This window comes from Zychaea mexicana (genome assembly GCF_025766255.1).
Source record: "Zychaea mexicana strain RSA 1403 chromosome Unknown BDB00scaffold_76, whole genome shotgun sequence".
Classification (NCBI taxonomy): Eukaryota; Fungi; Mucoromycota; class Mucoromycetes; order Mucorales; family Lichtheimiaceae; genus Zychaea; species Zychaea mexicana.
This window is the reverse complement of record NW_026516739.1, coordinates 162,419-178,806: the sequence shown is the minus strand read 5'-3', so window position 1 is coordinate 178,806 and position 16,388 is coordinate 162,419. Positions and strand designations below refer to the sequence as shown.

Sequence of the window (16,388 nt, the reverse complement as noted above, 5' to 3'; positions counted from 1 at the left end):
TTTTGAACGCACACGATGCCTTCTCCAATTAAAGAAAGCTCCCCGACTCTCTCTCTCTCTTTCTCTCTCCCTTTCCGACACTATCCGAGAGGTGTAAATAAGAGTTGTCTGTCAGGTGCAAAACGTCGTCGTGCGCAGAGAATAATAATAAACATGGTGCGTGTGTGAGTTTTAGTATTGCAGCAGAATCCAGAAACCTACTCGCATGTGAGTCAATGCGATGCTGCCCCCATATAATACACGATTCTAGCAGTCCTTGACAAACGGGCAATAAGCAATAACAACAAGAAAGGGTGCCGCTTACTTGATTTGGAGAGGTTCTAGGTGGTTGGACATTATAACCTCAGCCCACGCTGCGCTCTCTTCCTCTCTTTTTTCTTTTTTCTGCTTCTTATTAGCAATAACAACAACAACAACAACAACAACAGCAACGCTCAAGGCATATATATCGTCGCTTTCTCTTCTCTCTCGTTTTCCCCTCTTTTACTTCTTTTTATCCGTCCGTCTTCTTTACCATTTCTCACTATTTCCCTCGCCGCACACATCCGTTATACACCACAAATACACAGCAACAACAAAAGTAATACTACTAATATGCAGCCGTCGTCAGCAGCAGACTTTTCACCTATCCACGAACCCACCTACTTTGCACAAAGACGCTCCAGTATACCCCAAAATAGTGAAAAGAATCCATTTTCCATGCTGCTGACCGGTCATTCTTTGACTCCATGGAAGAGTGCCGACAGTCTCGTCGTCACCCCAACCAGCAATGCAACCAGCATCACCACCACCACCGGTGCCAGTAATAGTACAACCGACTTGGAACGACCACCAGCAGCAACACGGTCTTCGATGCGACGCTCCAATGGTTATCCGTCCGTATACCCTACAACCACTACTGTGACTTCTCCAACGAATGACCATGAACAATCACAACCATCTTCTGGATTGACAGAACGCATTCGCAAATTCTCCTTTTCGCGCCAACCACACACTACTACTAATAATAATAATAACAGCCAACTGTTGCACCCAATCAACAACAGTAGTCAAGTACAACAGTCAAGTACACCGTCCTCGCCTAGACTTCCTCCACCATTATTACATCAGCAAAATGACGTAGTAATGACCAACACTATCAACAAGGACTATGACCCTGCGACGGGCAACAAGGTTATCAACAAGTACATGATTATCAAAGAAATCGGTCGAGGTGTCCATGGAAAAGTCAAACTTGCTGAAGATATCGAAACGGGTGAACTAGTGGTAAACTAAGCAGTTGCTATGAACATATTCGTTTTGTTTTTTAATATTATTATTAACGGTCGTCGTCGCACCGTTACTCCTTAATTTCTTTTTTTGGTGACACCAACAACACAGGCCATTAAAATTGTCGACAAGCGAACCCGACGACGGCAACTTGGATACAGTCTGTTACGTGGCAACAGTCAACAGCATGTCCGCTCTGGACTGGATGGACTCAAAAAGCAGACTGATTTGCCGCAGTACAGAGAGAACGAACAAAAGATTCGGCGTGAGATTGCCATTTTGAAAAAGTGTGCCCATCCACACGTTGTCAGGCTACGTGAAGTGATTGATGATCCTGCCAGTCGAAAAATATATATGGGTAAATAAATATACATTTCTCTCATGGATGTGTGTGTATATGTGAAGGGGGGTGGGCCAGCCCAATCCAAGGATGAAAAGAAGGATTGACTCTTCTATCCCTCTGCCCCTTCTTTATTGCACGACTCCCCTTACTAACTATGCGAAATTTGTGTTTTTTTAACACTCAATCCAATTTATCCATCTATATACATGTATGTGCACACGATATATAGCGCTGGAGTATATGGAAGGCGGAGAGATCGAATGGCGCGACGAGAATGAAATGCCGGTTTTATCGATCGACGAGGCGCGTAGCGTATTCAGAGACGTTGTAAGCGGTCTAGATTATCGTAAGTTTTTTTCTTTTTATATTAAATCTCTCTTTATTGTTCATTCAACGATTTTTTCAATATTAAAATTTTCTTCTTGATGGAAAAATAGTCCATTATCAAGGCATCATTCATCGCGATATCAAACCAGCCAATTTGCTATTGACAAATGATCTAGTTGTTAAAATCTCGGATTTTGGCGTCTCATATTTCAATGAGTTATTGGCTGGCGACGGACAACGGTCCACGACTACGACGAGTGATACTAGTCGCGTGGATCGCGAGTTGGCAGAGACTGCAGGCACACCTGCATTCTTTGCTCCAGAACTTTGTTGTGCAGGCGACATGCCGCTCAGTCCCACGACCAGTCTGGATAGTCATAGCAGTAACCATAGTGTCGCTAAAGAAGGACCAGGCAACGACGAAAGTAATAGAGATAGCACTCACAGTGGTAACAGCAACAACAACAACAACAACAATAGCGACAAAGTATCACATTATCGGCCCCGGATCACCAAAGCCATCGATGTGTGGGCACTGGGAGTGACCCTGTATTGTTTTATCTTTGGTCAGTGTCCATTCACGGCAGCCACAGAATTCGAACTGTTCGATACGATACCCACAGAGCCATTGAGGTTTCCGGACCCGGAAGAGATTGGATTCGACATTTCTGATGAGCTCAAACATCTTTTGCATCGGTTATTAACAAAGAATCCAGATGAGCGTATCACGCTCGAACAAGTCAAGGTACACATATTTTCTTTCTTGGTAGTACAACGCATTGATACCAGAAGAAGGGGGGCTGACATACTTCTATCATCGGACGTGTTTTTTAGCATCATCCTTGGGTGATTGAGGACATTGAGGATCCACAAGCATGGTGGGAAGAAGCAGATCCTCGACGGTACAAGGCCGTTGAAGTCACTGATGAAGAGGTCACTCAAGCAGTGACGATCATGGACCGTCTCCGCAAGTCAATTCAAAAACTGTCATCGTCGCTTTCCAACTTGACACACGGTATTACGCGACGACGATCCAAAAGCGTTTCATCTCAACCACAACAGCAGCAGCGACCGTCTGTTCCTTCATCTAAAGCAGCAGCAGCAGCAGCAGCCCATCACCATCAACAGCAACAGGAACAGCAACCTGTGGTAGAACCACTTATGCATGGCAAATCATCTTTTTCGACATCCTTCATTCCACCTAACAACAATAATAATAGTCATAGACAACAACCACATTCACTATCATCATCATCATCATCCAATATTATGCGACCCATTTCATGTCTTTCCGATGATACACAGTATAGTCATCCTCATCATCACCGACACCATCATCATCATCATCATCATCGTGGTTCTGATATATATCCTGATCTGGAGGAAGAGGACGAGGAGGATTTATACGAAGAAGGACCAGAAGGTTATGATCATCTTCATCATCATCATCGTTCATACAATCAACATCATCCACAACAACAATTGCAACATCGACCCAGTTTGGATCGACAAGCATCCTCTGCTTCGTCTTCCTCGGGATTGGGCATTACCATTAGTCGATATCGTGGCGGATTGACGCCTCAAGTCCCTCCTTCGTCGTATCACCCAGCATCTCAATAGTAGATATCACACACAAACACACACACACACACACATATATATATATATATTTTATACACACCACAGACAAGACATACATAATCCAACCTTTCTTATCACGCATTCTCCTCTTCAAGTTATATCTTTTTTTTTAACACAACTCACTTAATAATACACGCTTGCGTATATACAACACGCACAATTATATCAATTCAGGAGATCCCTTCTAATACATACATTTAGCTCAGAAGACTATTGTAGTGTGATTGACACAAAGTCTTATTTGCATTAGGGTTCCTTTTTACCAAACCATTTTGCATCGCTGGCTAGGTCGTACTTAAACCATTTCTAAAAATGCCACATTTCCATTCTCTTCCACGGTTAATTGCCCTTTTCACGATTCAAAAAAGAAAAAACAACAAAATTTAATTTGTAAAGAAAATAAACTGTACATGCTAAAAGAAAATGCTATGGAGGGGAAGCGTTGCTATTTACACGGTGAGGTTGGGATGTGTGTGTTTTCAAGGTGAATAAGGTGGAGGAGGAATGTTGTTAGAAGTAGATGCATCGTTTTGGTTGATATCGATGGAGGCATGTTGTCGATGGAGTTGATACTGAAGATGCTGCTGTTGCATGTACGGAGTCGTTTCTGTCGACGGTTGAGCTAAAGAGGTCGATGGCTGGTGTGGTACATGAGACTGTGGACTTTGATGAAGATGAAGGTTATGTTGTTGTTGTTGTTGTTGCTGCTGCTGTGATGGTGATACCAATAATGACGGAGGAGCGGGTGGTGGTTGTTGATGATGTGCTGAAGGCGAGGAAAGAGTAGGTAATGCAATTACCGATGGAGAAGAAGAAGAAGACGAGGAGTTGTGTTTCTTGTTCAATTTTAATTTACGCTTTCGATAGAAATAGACAAACAGAGCAGCGGAAATGATGACAAGGACAGCAACAACGACGACAACAACAATGATGGCAATATGCACATGGCTGGTATGACTGCGGTCGATGTTTTCATTGTCATCCAAGCTCGTGTCCGTGCACCGGTTTTCAATGCATTGCATAGCGTTCAGACACTGATGGGTCGATTCGCACGTTGCATCCTCCGGGATACTCTGGACACAAATGCGCGTGTCTTGACTACAGTAGGTGTTGAGTTCACAGTCGCTGAGGTACGCATCCAATGGGTTGCTCGCGTTGCCTGGTGGCCATTGAATGACGGATTGGCGTCCGTTGGAGACTTGGTCGAGTTCGGTTTCATGGAGTGGTGGATCGGGTGATATAACGCAAGGCGTGTTTCGACGTGCGGTTTCGCCAATGAATACGGGGGACCCATTCGGCTGTGGAAGAATCCATCTTTTTTTTTTTTATGAAAGCAGTCGGCGGACGATGAGCGGGAATGGAAAACATATCAGTGTTTATCTCTTCAAAGGCTTACTGTGAGTTATGCCGAGGACCACACTGGACGGTGGCATCAGTGACGATACATGCATGGGTGGAGTCTGCGCAGGGCCAGGTACAGTCGACGACGACGTTGATCGCTTGGCAACAGTATAGAAAGTGCAACAGCAGCAGCAGAAAGATGCTGTTGTTTAGCCACATGGCATGTTTCTCGAGAGGAAAAGCAAGGGGGGGTGAATGGAACGATACCCAAGGGGGGGTGCAGGGAGGGGATGGGACGAAGGAGGGCAGATAGCTCTTGACAAGAAGAAAGGAAGAAGAAAGGAGCCAAGTGGAGCAAAAACCTGGTTTACGACATTGAATTAAAAAAAAAGAGAAAACTGACACCAAAAGAAAGAAAAGAATATGAGGAAAGCCTCGGAGTTCCGTAACACAAAGAGCAGACCGCTCTCCGATGTGTTGTATAAAAAAGGCCTACTAATAGCTTGCAAAGGCCTGTTATGGCTGTGTGTGTGGTACCACGCTAAAGATGGATTTAGCTGCTGTAAAGTCCCGGTTTACGTATTCTCACTGGGGGAGGGGGGGTTACCGGTATTCAAGCTGTGTGCAACGTACATGGTGCTAAACATTCAAATGGCACTGCGTATATATAGACTACAACGCGTCCGTCAACAAACCAAAACAAACTGGCAGGGTCCCCTCATCAGCAACACAGCACTTGACCCATCGCGTAAACACCTCCTCCCCCCCCCACCTTTACCTTCCCTCCGTGTTCCCTTCAACCTTATCACAAAAAGGAAACACTCCGAATACATGCTTTTCTGGCGACTGGCATATGGACGGGATGAATTGTTCTGCCGATGTTCCGTTCTCCCACTCTGATTTCCTTTGGACCAAAGGGCGTTGTTATGGTGTTGTTATGGCACAGAGCACGCTATGCAATGCACACGCACACACGAGCAGACAAAAGGCTCGTGTAGTGAGCTTGCTTCCTCGGGCTGCTTATTGTTGCTATGATATGCACATGTTGTTGCTATGCACATGACGGGTTCTCTTGTGGATGAGGCCAGCCATTTGACCTGGAAGACCAGATTACTGCAAACACCCATATGTTTGTTTGGGGGAAAGGGGAACTTAGCCCAGGCACAGGCATAGACACGCACATGGACGCCTGTCTGCTACTTATATTCTTTCTTCTCTTGTCCTCCCTGCCTCTACTTTCGCACTTTCTTTGTTGTGCGAACTTACCACCGTCCTCAGCCGTCTTATCTTTGTTCTTTCTTTTTTTTTTTTTTCCTTTTGCATAAAACAAAGCCTTCCCTCTTTCTCCCTTTCTCTCTCTTTTCCTTCTCGCACTTTTTCTCCCGTTCTCCCTTTGTCTCTCTCTCTCTCTCTCTCTCTGCGTGTCCCCCTCTCTTCCTTTCATTCGCCATAATGCAATCCATCAAATGTGTTGTTGTCGGCGATGGGTAAGATTCTACCTGGAAGGACCGAGTTCAAGAAAGCTAACTGCACAACTACTCTTGTTAGCGCTGTTGGTAAAACGTGTTTGCTGATCTCATATACTACAAACGCTTTTCCTGGCGAATATATCCCTACAGTGTAAATAAAAAAAGAACAACAATATACCGGTGTGCGTGTGTCCTATGGCCGATCATGTTCTCAATAATGTCTTTTTTGTTTCTTTGTTCTTCTCTTTTATCGCTTCTCTGACACTCGACCACGACAACAACGTCAACCATCGATCCTAAAAACTACAACAGATTCGACAACTACTCGGCCAATGTCATGGTGGACGGCAAACCGATCAATATGGGGTTATGGGATACTGCCGGTCAAGAAGACTATGATCGTCTGCGCCCACTTTCTTATCCACAAACCGACGTGTTTCTTGTATGCTTTTCGCTCGTCAGTCCACCCTCTTTTGAAAATGTTCGAACAAAGGCAAGTACTTTTAAAAATCCATTGGGCTCAAGTGACCCCGGGGGGGGGGGTTGAGTCGTCAAGACCAGTGTGTAGCAGAGAGACTTACCTAGGAAAATGCGTATATGCTCTCAACATACACAGTGGTACCCAGAGATCAGCCATCATGCACCCCGTATACCCATAATCCTTGTCGGCACAAAACTCGATTTGAGAGAGGACCGTCAGACGATCGAAAAACTGCGTGAAAAGCGAATGGTACCGTTGACGTATACTCAGAGCTTACAGATGGCAAAGGATATCGGTGCAGTAAAGTACTTGGAGTGTTCGGCTTTGACGCAAAAGGGATTAAAGAACGTATTTGATGAAGCCATCCGTGCGGTCTTGTCACCGCCGCCTCGAAAGAAAGAAAAAAGACCCTGTATGATCCTCTAATTAAAATTGTCCCCACGAAACTACTGTATATCTGTCTCCCGTCGATCCTTCTGTTACCCGTACCTCTTTACCACAAATACCAGTCAACATCTCCTCCACCTTTCTTATCTTCGTATAGCTTTCTTATTAAATATATAAAATTTACCCTCTACTGTGGCCGTCTTTGTTTTGAAAAGCAAGTTCCTGCGGTTGTATGTTTTTCATTTACATGAGGATTACTGTACACGAGCTATATTTACGGTGATATGTAAACACACGCAGTATAGCTGGGGCTACTGGATGAGATCACATTTCTTATTAGTTGCTGTAGGTCGCCGCATACTGCCACATCGTTACAACACAAGGCTGGCAACCTCCTGTCCCGTCTTCCTGGACACAGCACCATAGCTCCAGCTTCGAGTAAGATGTGATCACTGCTGCTGCTGATCTCATCGTTTGTATTTAAGCCGACAGTCGTGCTCATCCTCGTAGTTTTGTAACAGTCAAGCCAAAGATATTTATTATCACCTCGCCAATCAAATACACTACAACATGTTTTCTAAATTGAAAATGAGGGATAATACCATACAAAAGCTATACGCTTCATCCGAGGCATTCTAGAATGTCAATGACAGGATTGAAGTCTGCGTCACCCATAATGACAATATCAAATTTCTCGGTATATTTTGGCTCCAATGCCTCGCAATCGTGATTACAGAATCCAATGTTCAGGCACAAGTTATGCTTGACGCCCTGGGACATCTGTAAGTCGCCCTCTGAGTCACCAATCAAAATAACGTTGGCCCTATCCTTGATCGTCTTGTAGTAGGGTGTGTTTTCTAGTTGGAATTCGGACTTGTTGAAGACGTGGATCAGTGGCTCTTCAAAGTCAACGCAGACTCCTTGCTCGTCAAACTTCATCATGTTGGACACAATGTGCATGTTTGGGAACATGAGCTTGTGTTCCTTGAGGATCTCGTCGATAATGTTGCCAATGCCTGCTGAGAAGACTAGGAAAGGGAGTGCTCGGGTATAGCATAGCTCCAAAACAGTGTCAATACCAGGTCGTAGCTCGACAGGTGTTTCTTCGGCCATCCCTCGAATATCTGGTTCCCATGGTTGATTGACGTTGGACAGATAGAAAAAATATTTTAAGTGAAGGAAAATGAAGAGGAAGAGGAGGATTGATGTTAAAAGAACGTTATTTACCGTCGCGAGTTATTTTTTGTGCAGACATTGCCGCGTGTGCCTTTTGCCACCATTCAATCATATAGGGTAACTTTTGCTCACGCGTCATCTCCTTGTGAATCTCGATCGGATAATACGTGTTCAGTAAATTGTCAGTAGTTATCTTGAACTAAACATTTGCATAAATCATTATTAATCTTCTGATGGATGACACAAACCCATAAATCTATCTCTTTGCATCTTTTTCTCAGTATTCGTATTACCTTTGGATCCATTTTGGAGTAAAGGCTTGGAACGCCGTGACACGAAGGATTACGTTGTAATGCGCCGGTATCTTTATTTCGCGTATAGTACCGTGACATTGTCATGTCAAAGTCTTTTTGTTGTTTGAAAGTATATTATTTCACGTTACTAACGGAATAATGTATCGTTGATATTGGGAAAAGACAAGGCATACCACAGATAAAATGGAGATTCGGTCGTCCATCCTGAAGGATTGTGCTTAATTTTTCTGTAGTTGCTTTCGTGTCCTTGATTCGGACCGTTGGATTGGTTAAAAGTTGTTGTACTGCGTGTGTAGGAAGGTAAACAACAACTCTCAATAACGTTCTTCAACATATTTTAGAAAAGACATGGGAATGTACCTAATTGTGACGCGCGGTCATCGGATGCCATCTTTTATGTTAAAGAGGAAAAGAAAGGTAGAAAAAAAAGGCACGGAAGTTTCGGAACGCGTGTGATTCGAATGTATAAATAGAAAGGGGGAGTGCTTTGTCTCACGCTAAATCGTGACTCAACGTTGCATAACAATTGATAAGCACCGAGCAGGGTGGAGCAAGCACAAAAACAACCGAACTTCATCTGTCTTACTCCTACTCTACTATAATGATTCTGTATCAAATAAGCATCAAGAGGGCAATTCTACTAGAAGTATTCTTGTTTTACTCAAATGATTCATGCATACTCTATATAATGAGAAGGGCTGCAAACGCAGAAGCGATCATACTTTCATACTTTAATTTAGATCATTTGTCATTGGCCGGTATGTTCGGCAGGCTCTGTCAATAAACCAGCCGATGTGATTGCGCTTATTGAGCTACTGCTTAGCTACAGTACTGTAGGTAGCCATGCATCGATCATTATCAGCAAACTATTGATGAAAAGTAGTATTAGTTAAAGCAATTTACCAATGTCCGAGAGCTTCTTTATTACTTTCTTGTATGATATGTGTCTTTGCTTTTCTTAGCAACCTATTTAGCTAATTGAAATTATGTACTTTGTCCTCATCAGCGCCATACGCTGTAAAATAATCACGTTGTTGGTGGAAACAATCCGTAACATGATGAACACGTTGCGGTTTTTCATCAGTGAATGAGGTTTGTTGTTGGGAACTGTCGTCGTCATATAGTATACATGCATGTGAGTGGACTGGCGTTATTATTACTTGGAAGACTGATGTGTGGGATGAATCTGTGCCGTATTTATTTTATTATGCCAAGTTCGTTTGTGGAGACGGACATTGAATGACATAAAACAGTGATAAATAAAGACTTGGCGACCTTGTGTAATTGATCGCTTCTTTGCGGTACAATTAGGGGGGTGGATATTCACGTATAATGAATTAGAGGTTAGGGTAGAGGAGAGACCAGAGATAGATTAGAGCTGAAATGTATACAAATCGATCAGTTACTGTCGCATTGCTCGCCTTATACTTGCTGTCCATATAGATAGCATTTATGCAAACAGTTCGAGCATTGTGAAAGAAGAAGGGTAAGAAACCGTTGGTAGAACGAGTCGGGCTAAGGGATTTCTTTTATTTCTGTTGTAGGATTACAATTAGGGTGTCTTAGTTTAACTTTGTGTGATATACTTGAAGAAGGCACCAGCTACTTGGAGGAAACATTTCTTTGAGACATACACATCGTAGCAGTAGTAGGTGACTATGGTGAGAACTGTACGATATAACAACACAGCCATGTGTTATTTTTGTGCAGTTTGCGAGAGATATGTCGTATGATGGCTTGTATGTGTGTATCAAATTCCTTCTATCCATTGGTATAGCATGACGTCCTGTCATCTGTGTGTACTTGGAAATTGAGTTACATTGTCAGGTATATAGGGTATGTTATAAGGCTCATTGTTGATTAAAATGGTGACTTTAAAGTGGTCCCCAATATACATCTGGCGAACATGATACTGTAGCATCTACTATTACGGAGGACGATAAACATCTCGTCACAAAAACGAAGCCATTAAGAAAATGATGACGATTGCTTATGGCCTTTGACATATATATATATGAATACATTGAATATCAGCTTACCTATTGATTAACTCTGCTTAAACTTTCTGCTTCCAAATAAAAAGGCAAGTGGTTGACAATTGAGTGATTGATTTAAGGTGGAGATGATGATGACACGAGGTAAAAAAACGTCAGATGAAAAGGGGAAAAAATTAGAGCCGGAGACGGAATTGATAATACAAGTTCAATCAAAAGATCTGCAGGAAAGATATTTTGACATGTTCATTACGCATGACGGTAGCCTACACGCCATGGGAACCTTCCTGCATCAAAAAGCAAGCATCCACTCTTGCTATATTGCAGGATATGGGAAAAACCACATCATGGGATCCACACATGGTAACAAACTAGCAACAGCGTCACATTGTAGTAGCTGGCTTGTACATATGCTTGTTGCCAAACACTATTGCTCCAGCTGGATTTGAAAAAAACAAGGGCGCATATTTACAATTTATTCAAGGCTTTTTTTATTCAAGGCAGCGACTGAGAAAAGAAAAGCATGAGTGAATAAAAGAGCCCATAAGGAATGCTGCTTCTAGATGCAATAGTATACTGTATGAGCCGGGCAGAAAAATGACAGTCTTTTCCCTCCTCCGGTCGGTATTGGTTGGGCACTGCCTCTCTTTTCGAAAAGTAAATAGAGATAAGCGGGAATGAATTTAGCGACTTCGGTTAAACTGACCCCGAAGGCAGAAAAAGAAAACCCCAAAGGCTAGTAGTATATAAGCGACGGGATGAAAAGTTTAATTTTCTCGACCTCCACCCCACCAACATACACAGACACCCCTCCTCTCTCTCTCTCTCTCTCTCTCTCTCTTGCTCTCTCCACAAACAAACACACACACACACACACACACACACCTGCTATTCCTCTCCCTCTCTCTTACATAGCTATACTCACCACGCCAACCTCAGGAAACAAACACAGCATTAATCATCATGCCACAGTGGACGGGGCTTTACTCTTCTTCCAAAGACAAAGAGAACAACAAACCAGTGCAAGTACCACAGCTGAAAAAGCTGGCTGCTGCTGGAAATAAGAACGGGTCGTCGTCGTCCTTGCCAACAGACAACACAGCAGCAAGCAATGGTCGAGCATCGCCATCGCCATCGTTACGATCGTTGTCACGATTGACCTTGTCGTCAAAGCCTTCTTCGCTCGCGTTGAACAGCGACAAGAAAGAAAAGGATACCGAAGACACCGCCATGATGGATGATATCCTGAAAGTACGCCGAGCATTGGACTGTTTTCTTGATTCTCGTATCAGCGAGGCCGAGGAAATCCTTGCACCGCAGAGCAAGACAAGCATGTACTATTCGCTTGGGTATGGCTTTATCTTATTTTTGAAGTGCGCCATGACGTTTGAGCAAGCCGATGTGGAAAAAACCATGCAGGCCCTGAAGCATACCATCCAATTAGCCAATGCGCAGCGGAAACGGGGTGGCGGATGGCTGGATAACATTACAAACTGGATGAAAGGAAACCAAATTCAGCACTTGAAGGCGATGTCTCGGGTGCATCGGCATGCTGTAAGTTCTGGACAAGACTGGAGAGAGGGCAAACTGAGTTTTGGAGCTTTGTTATGTTGGGCATAGGATGGTGTGTTTGTTGTAAGATTGTGGGCGGTGGGCGGGATGATGATCCTTGGTGATGTACGGGTTAAAACTCACACGTTTCACCTTGTGCTGGTTGCAGGAACTTGTGTATGCCGAAGCTTATTTATTAAAGGCACTGCTCAGCATCGTATACGACGAAAGCATCGTAGCTTTCCTTCGAGAAGGCCTGAATATCCGCAACAGCTACAACACGTATCGACATCTCGAGAAATACGTCGAGTTTGTGCGAGAAGAAGCCGCAGCAGGAAAGGATACCACGTGTTACCAACTAGACGATCATTTCACGTCAGGCGTGGCTTTGGGCTTTGGGTGCTTCAACATTGTCTTGTCGCTTCTGCCGACGACTGTCGTCAAAGTGGCCGAATTCATGGGCTTCTCCAGCGACCGCAACTACGGTCTGGAGGTCCTGGAATCCATTGGGGACTGGCACGACTACCATGGCCCACAACGCCGCTCGACGCTACCAGAACTGCAAGGACCTGACGAAGGCTTGCGACGTCAGCTCTGCGATATGGTGCTGCTCATGTATCACATTGTACTTTCGAAAATGATACCGCTGCCCAACGTGGACGAGGTGTTTGCCGAACAGATCCTCGATTACAACCTTACTCTGTATCCTTCTGGCGTCTTCTTTCTGTACTTTTCGGGGCGACTGCTGGCCAGCCAAAGCCAAATCGAAAAGGCCAAGGCACAGTACATCAAGGCGATCGACACACAGCATGATTGGAAGCAGTTGCAGCATATTTGCTATTGGGAGCTGGGTGTCATTAGCTTGATCCAACAGGACTGGTCCCGAGCATTCGAAATCTATGACAAACTCGGCAAGGAGAGCAATTGGTCCAAGGCTGTGTACATGTACCTCAAGGCTGTGGCCTTGTACAAGTTGGATAGCAAGGATAAGCGCGTACACGAATTGATGCAGGGCGTCACTGCTGCTAAGCAGAAGATTGCTGGAAAATCAATTCCTATGGAGGTAAGGTTTGAAAAAAAAAACTGGCGCCATGACAATGTTTGGTCTTCTTTATGCTGCTACTGCTGCTAATACATTTGACTTTATTTCTTTCATCACCTTCTAACGCGATATAGAAATTCGTTTCACGCAAATCCCGGAAATTCATTGAGCAGAAGGACTACCTGATCTTGCCAGACTTGGAAATTTTGAACGCTTTTACGGCATTCGACTTTATGCCCGTTGAAACTCTCAAGGACAACTTTAAGCGCATCAATCAGGAGCTGGAGTCACTTGACGATGACCACAACAAAAGCAAGGAACATTCCCATTACTACGACGATCTTTGCACTGTCAACTACCTCCGTGCCCAAGTTGCGCGTATGTTGCTCGAAAAGCAAGAGAACTGCGACGTAGAGAAACTGCGCGAGATCCATCGCACATCGGTCAACACGGTGCTCGAGAACGGCAGCAAGATCGAATTGGACCATTACATCTACTATTTCACTCGCTATGAAAAGGCGCGGCTGCTGATTGTGGACAACGACTATGCTGGGGCGGAAGCCGAGATCCAGGTTATTTTGCGAGCAGCCGAAAAGGGACAGTACAACGTTGGCTCGGGACCGCATGCTAAAAACAAGTACAGTCTGGAAAACGCCTTGGTTTTCAAGTGCCACAACTGTGATGAAAAGATCCAGTCGCTTAAAAAAGAAGCAGCAGCATCCTCATCTCCAGCAGCAGCAGTGGACGCCACTGACTAATCACTGTTGTTGCATTTCCTGATACACCCCTCTTCCACTGTCTACTACGTACCCTCCACTAGACGCTTTTCTCTCCCTTCGACATAGTAATTCCACACACTCTCTCTCTCTCACACACCCTCCCTCTTTGCTTTGCCCGGTCATGTCGATCTAATTAATACTAAATAGACGTGCATTTGTATAACAATCACACTTTTTTTATTTTTACCAAATCAAGTCTTTACACCGCCTTCCATAAATGAACAAATTAGTGTCAATGGGTGACACAGGCCAATCAAAATCAATTTCAAATATTGGCTTGTTGGGTTTCACCCTATCCTACGCTTTGGCCAATCCCTGTTCCTTGCAGCATGTTTGATTGACGCATCAGATCGGGCTGTTAATAATGATGCGTCGCTAATGAACAACAGTTGTCCTAAAGCAAACCAAGAACAAGATGAGACCCATGGTTAGAATGGATGCTGCTGCTCTTTTCCAGTTACCATCGAAACATGACATGCTTAACCGGGGTTTTCCAACAGTGGGATGATTGCCGCACTGATATAACGCGTGGTCAATCCCAATTCTTCCGATATTTTGACTGACAGGTTCCAATGGTAGCTGTTCAAGTCGAGTGGAACCAAAAAAAAAAAAAAGGACAGATGATGGATAAAAACGACCGCCATGATCCACGCTCCAACATCTTCAGTCTCACAGGTTTCGAAAGAAAATGAGAATCTTGTCACCGATATCATCACAAGATGCATCAATTTTGCGTGTTCTAAAAATCAACCGCTTTCTTTTTACGCAACACCAAATAGACTATGCTGCTAATATGTTTATATTTTGCTCATCTATACCTTCACAGCTTTTTCAGCGTGTAGCCGAATTGTGGAGTCAAATTCGTATGTTAATCCGCCATATTTTATTTAGCAAGTGATATCGATAAGTCACTCGCATGTTCACGGCCGATATATTGGTGAAGGTCACAGTTGCTGCGGGAAGGTTTCCGCAATAGAATTGATGACAATGCAATTTTGTAAAGGTCATCCAAAATGCTCGTCACTGACGTGAAATCGTGCTTGGTCTTGGGTGATGTAATAGCTGCAAGTTCCACACATGCGTAAATGCTGGAATTCGTGTGAACCATGGCGTGAAAGGGGATTGATAGACCAAGCGCTTGAAAGCACAGAGGTTGCTGGATACCATTTCCAATTTTTTGCAAATATACCCAACCGATAAAAGTCCATTATCGACACTGTATCGGATGATCCTTCGCCTTTGAGCTAGGGTAGATACTGCTCATACACCATGACTTTTGTAATCTGGCCGTCGATGCTCGTCCATGCCCATTGTCTGGGATGCAGTTGGTACATCTAGCGAACTTTACCACCGGTATCACAAGATGATGATGCTTAAATAACAGGATGAACAAAAAAGGGCGGCACGTTTGGATTGACAAAGATGACTCTATCCCAAATCCTTGAGTGCAGGGAATAGAGACGCAATAGCCAAAACGACGTTGCACTCCGCATTATCCTTTGTCATTGCAAGGTTGATCCAATAACGCCGTGCTGTCAAGTTACTGACCTTGTTTTCGTGATAGTCGCGGTTTTTAGCTGACATATAAAGATGGGCGTCAAGTGAATCAGGTAGTGCCAATGAGGTCAGAATATCTTGACGCGTCGCCTCCAACAGAGATGGGGAGAAATATTCCATTGCCGCAGATTCGTATTTTTGTTCGTCTTTGCAACACACATATGGAAGAGGTAGACCTATACATGTGAAAAATATACCGGTCAGTGAGAACCCATTGAATTACCAGGCCGTTTATAAAACAAACTTACAAAAGCTGATTGAAATAGCGATCTACATTCAAAATGCTGGTGCTTGCCAGGTAAGATAACTCTTTCTTCGATCCCCCCCCCCTTGAGCACTTTGCCCTTCAAAGTAATTTTGCAAAGTACCACGCTGTGTTGCTTAAAAAGCGTGGACTCTAAGCTCCTGATCAGGGACATATTTCTTTTTGGGTAAAATAACGGGCAAAAAGTCTACCCACGCCTTTAGACTTTTGAAAGCCAGTGGCCAAGACAAAAATAAATTCGAAAAGATGGTGCGACATCAAACTTTTTCAAATGTCAAGCAACCTCCGGGCGCCGACTCAAAATCAAGTCAGAGTCAATGGGGATCGTCGCTGCTAAATGGTAAGCACTGGCAACTACTTTGGGGGGGAGGTACGCACAGCATGGAGGAGGCGATCAGACCGCGTCTGGACACTTTGCAGGCCCCCACCCCCTTAAAGAGAGATACGTTCAT

At 44.1% G+C, this 16,388-nt stretch overlaps 6 protein-coding genes across 6 annotated transcripts; 3 read left to right on the top strand and 3 right to left on the bottom strand.

The window, feature by feature from the left end:
- Positions 1-317: 317 nt before the first annotated feature.
- BDB00DRAFT_931511 (kinase-like domain-containing protein) lies at positions 318-3,740 on the top strand. Its single transcript, XM_053129040.1, has 5 exons — positions 318-1,266; positions 1,381-1,627; positions 1,842-1,958; positions 2,050-2,684; positions 2,774-3,740. The coding sequence occupies exons 1-5, from the start codon at positions 595-597 to the stop codon at positions 3,557-3,559; spliced, it is 2,457 nt and encodes an 818-aa protein (XP_052976374.1). The 5' UTR covers positions 318-594; the 3' UTR covers positions 3,560-3,740.
- A 319-nt stretch (positions 3,741-4,059) lies between these two features.
- On the bottom strand, positions 4,060-5,140 carry BDB00DRAFT_790608 (uncharacterized protein; the record flags this gene model as incomplete). The annotated part of the gene is made up of 2 exons (XM_053120973.1): positions 4,060-4,894; positions 4,977-5,140. 2 exons carry the CDS (start codon positions 5,138-5,140, stop codon positions 4,060-4,062), a joined length of 999 nt encoding a protein of 332 aa, XP_052976373.1.
- Positions 5,141-6,209: 1,069 nt separating this feature from the next.
- Positions 6,210-7,454, top strand: BDB00DRAFT_839654 (rac protein). Its single transcript, XM_053124717.1, has 4 exons — positions 6,210-6,408; positions 6,470-6,541; positions 6,703-6,883; positions 7,007-7,454. Exons 1-4 carry the CDS (start codon positions 6,374-6,376, stop codon positions 7,295-7,297), a joined length of 579 nt encoding a protein of 192 aa, XP_052976372.1. The 5' UTR covers positions 6,210-6,373; the 3' UTR covers positions 7,298-7,454.
- Positions 7,455-7,576: 122 nt separating this feature from the next.
- BDB00DRAFT_839650 (pyrimidine 5'-nucleotidase) lies at positions 7,577-9,210 on the bottom strand. Its single transcript, XM_053124716.1, has 5 exons — positions 9,109-9,210; positions 8,922-9,032; positions 8,728-8,840; positions 8,486-8,633; positions 7,577-8,382 (listed from the first exon to the last, which is right to left on the bottom strand). Exons 1-5 carry the CDS (start codon positions 9,137-9,139, stop codon positions 7,880-7,882), a joined length of 906 nt encoding a protein of 301 aa, XP_052976371.1. The 5' UTR covers positions 9,140-9,210; the 3' UTR covers positions 7,577-7,879.
- A 2,765-nt stretch (positions 9,211-11,975) lies between these two features.
- Positions 11,976-14,093, top strand: BDB00DRAFT_769484 (uncharacterized protein; the record flags this gene model as incomplete). Its single annotated transcript, XM_053119819.1, has 3 exons — positions 11,976-12,296; positions 12,463-13,356; positions 13,470-14,093. 3 exons carry the CDS (start codon positions 11,976-11,978, stop codon positions 14,091-14,093), a joined length of 1,839 nt encoding a protein of 612 aa, XP_052976370.1.
- Positions 14,094-15,102: 1,009 nt separating this feature from the next.
- On the bottom strand, positions 15,103-16,292 carry BDB00DRAFT_918256 (uncharacterized protein). Its single transcript, XM_053128725.1, has 2 exons — positions 15,946-16,292; positions 15,103-15,847 (listed from the first exon to the last, which is right to left on the bottom strand). The coding sequence occupies exons 1-2, from the start codon at positions 16,088-16,090 to the stop codon at positions 15,543-15,545; spliced, it is 450 nt and encodes a 149-aa protein (XP_052976369.1). The 5' UTR covers positions 16,091-16,292; the 3' UTR covers positions 15,103-15,542.
- Positions 16,293-16,388: the final 96 nt, after the last annotated feature.

Coding starts and splice junctions, on each gene's coding strand:
- BDB00DRAFT_931511 (XM_053129040.1), top strand. CDS start 595: ATGCAGCCGTCGTCAGCAGCAGACTTTTCACCTATCCACGAACCCACC. Junction 1,267..1,380: donor TCGAAACGGGTGAACTAGTG/GTAAACTAAGCA, acceptor CCAACAACACAG/GCCATTAAAATTGTCGACAA. Junction 1,959..2,049: donor TGTAAGCGGTCTAGATTATC/GTAAGTTTTTTT, acceptor ATGGAAAAATAG/TCCATTATCAAGGCATCATT.
- BDB00DRAFT_839654 (XM_053124717.1), top strand. CDS start 6,374: ATGCAATCCATCAAATGTGTTGTTGTCGGCGATGG. Junction 6,409..6,469: donor TGTGTTGTTGTCGGCGATGG/GTAAGATTCTAC, acceptor TACTCTTGTTAG/CGCTGTTGGTAAAACGTGTT. Junction 6,884..7,006: donor TTGAAAATGTTCGAACAAAG/GCAAGTACTTTT, acceptor CAACATACACAG/TGGTACCCAGAGATCAGCCA.
- BDB00DRAFT_839650 (XM_053124716.1), bottom strand. CDS start 9,139: ATGGCATCCGATGACCGCGCGTCACAATTAG. Junction 8,841..8,921: donor GAATCTCCATTTTATCTGTG/GTATGCCTTGTC, acceptor AACAACAAAAAG/ACTTTGACATGACAATGTCA. Junction 8,383..8,485: donor ACAAAAAATAACTCGCGACG/GTAAATAACGTT, acceptor CATGGGAACCAG/ATATTCGAGGGATGGCCGAA.
- BDB00DRAFT_918256 (XM_053128725.1), bottom strand. CDS start 16,090: ATGTCCCTGATCAGGAGCTTAGAGTCCACGCTTTTTAAGCAACACAGC. Junction 15,848..15,945: donor CAAGCACCAGCATTTTGAAT/GTAGATCGCTAT, acceptor TCACATGTATAG/GTCTACCTCTTCCATATGTG.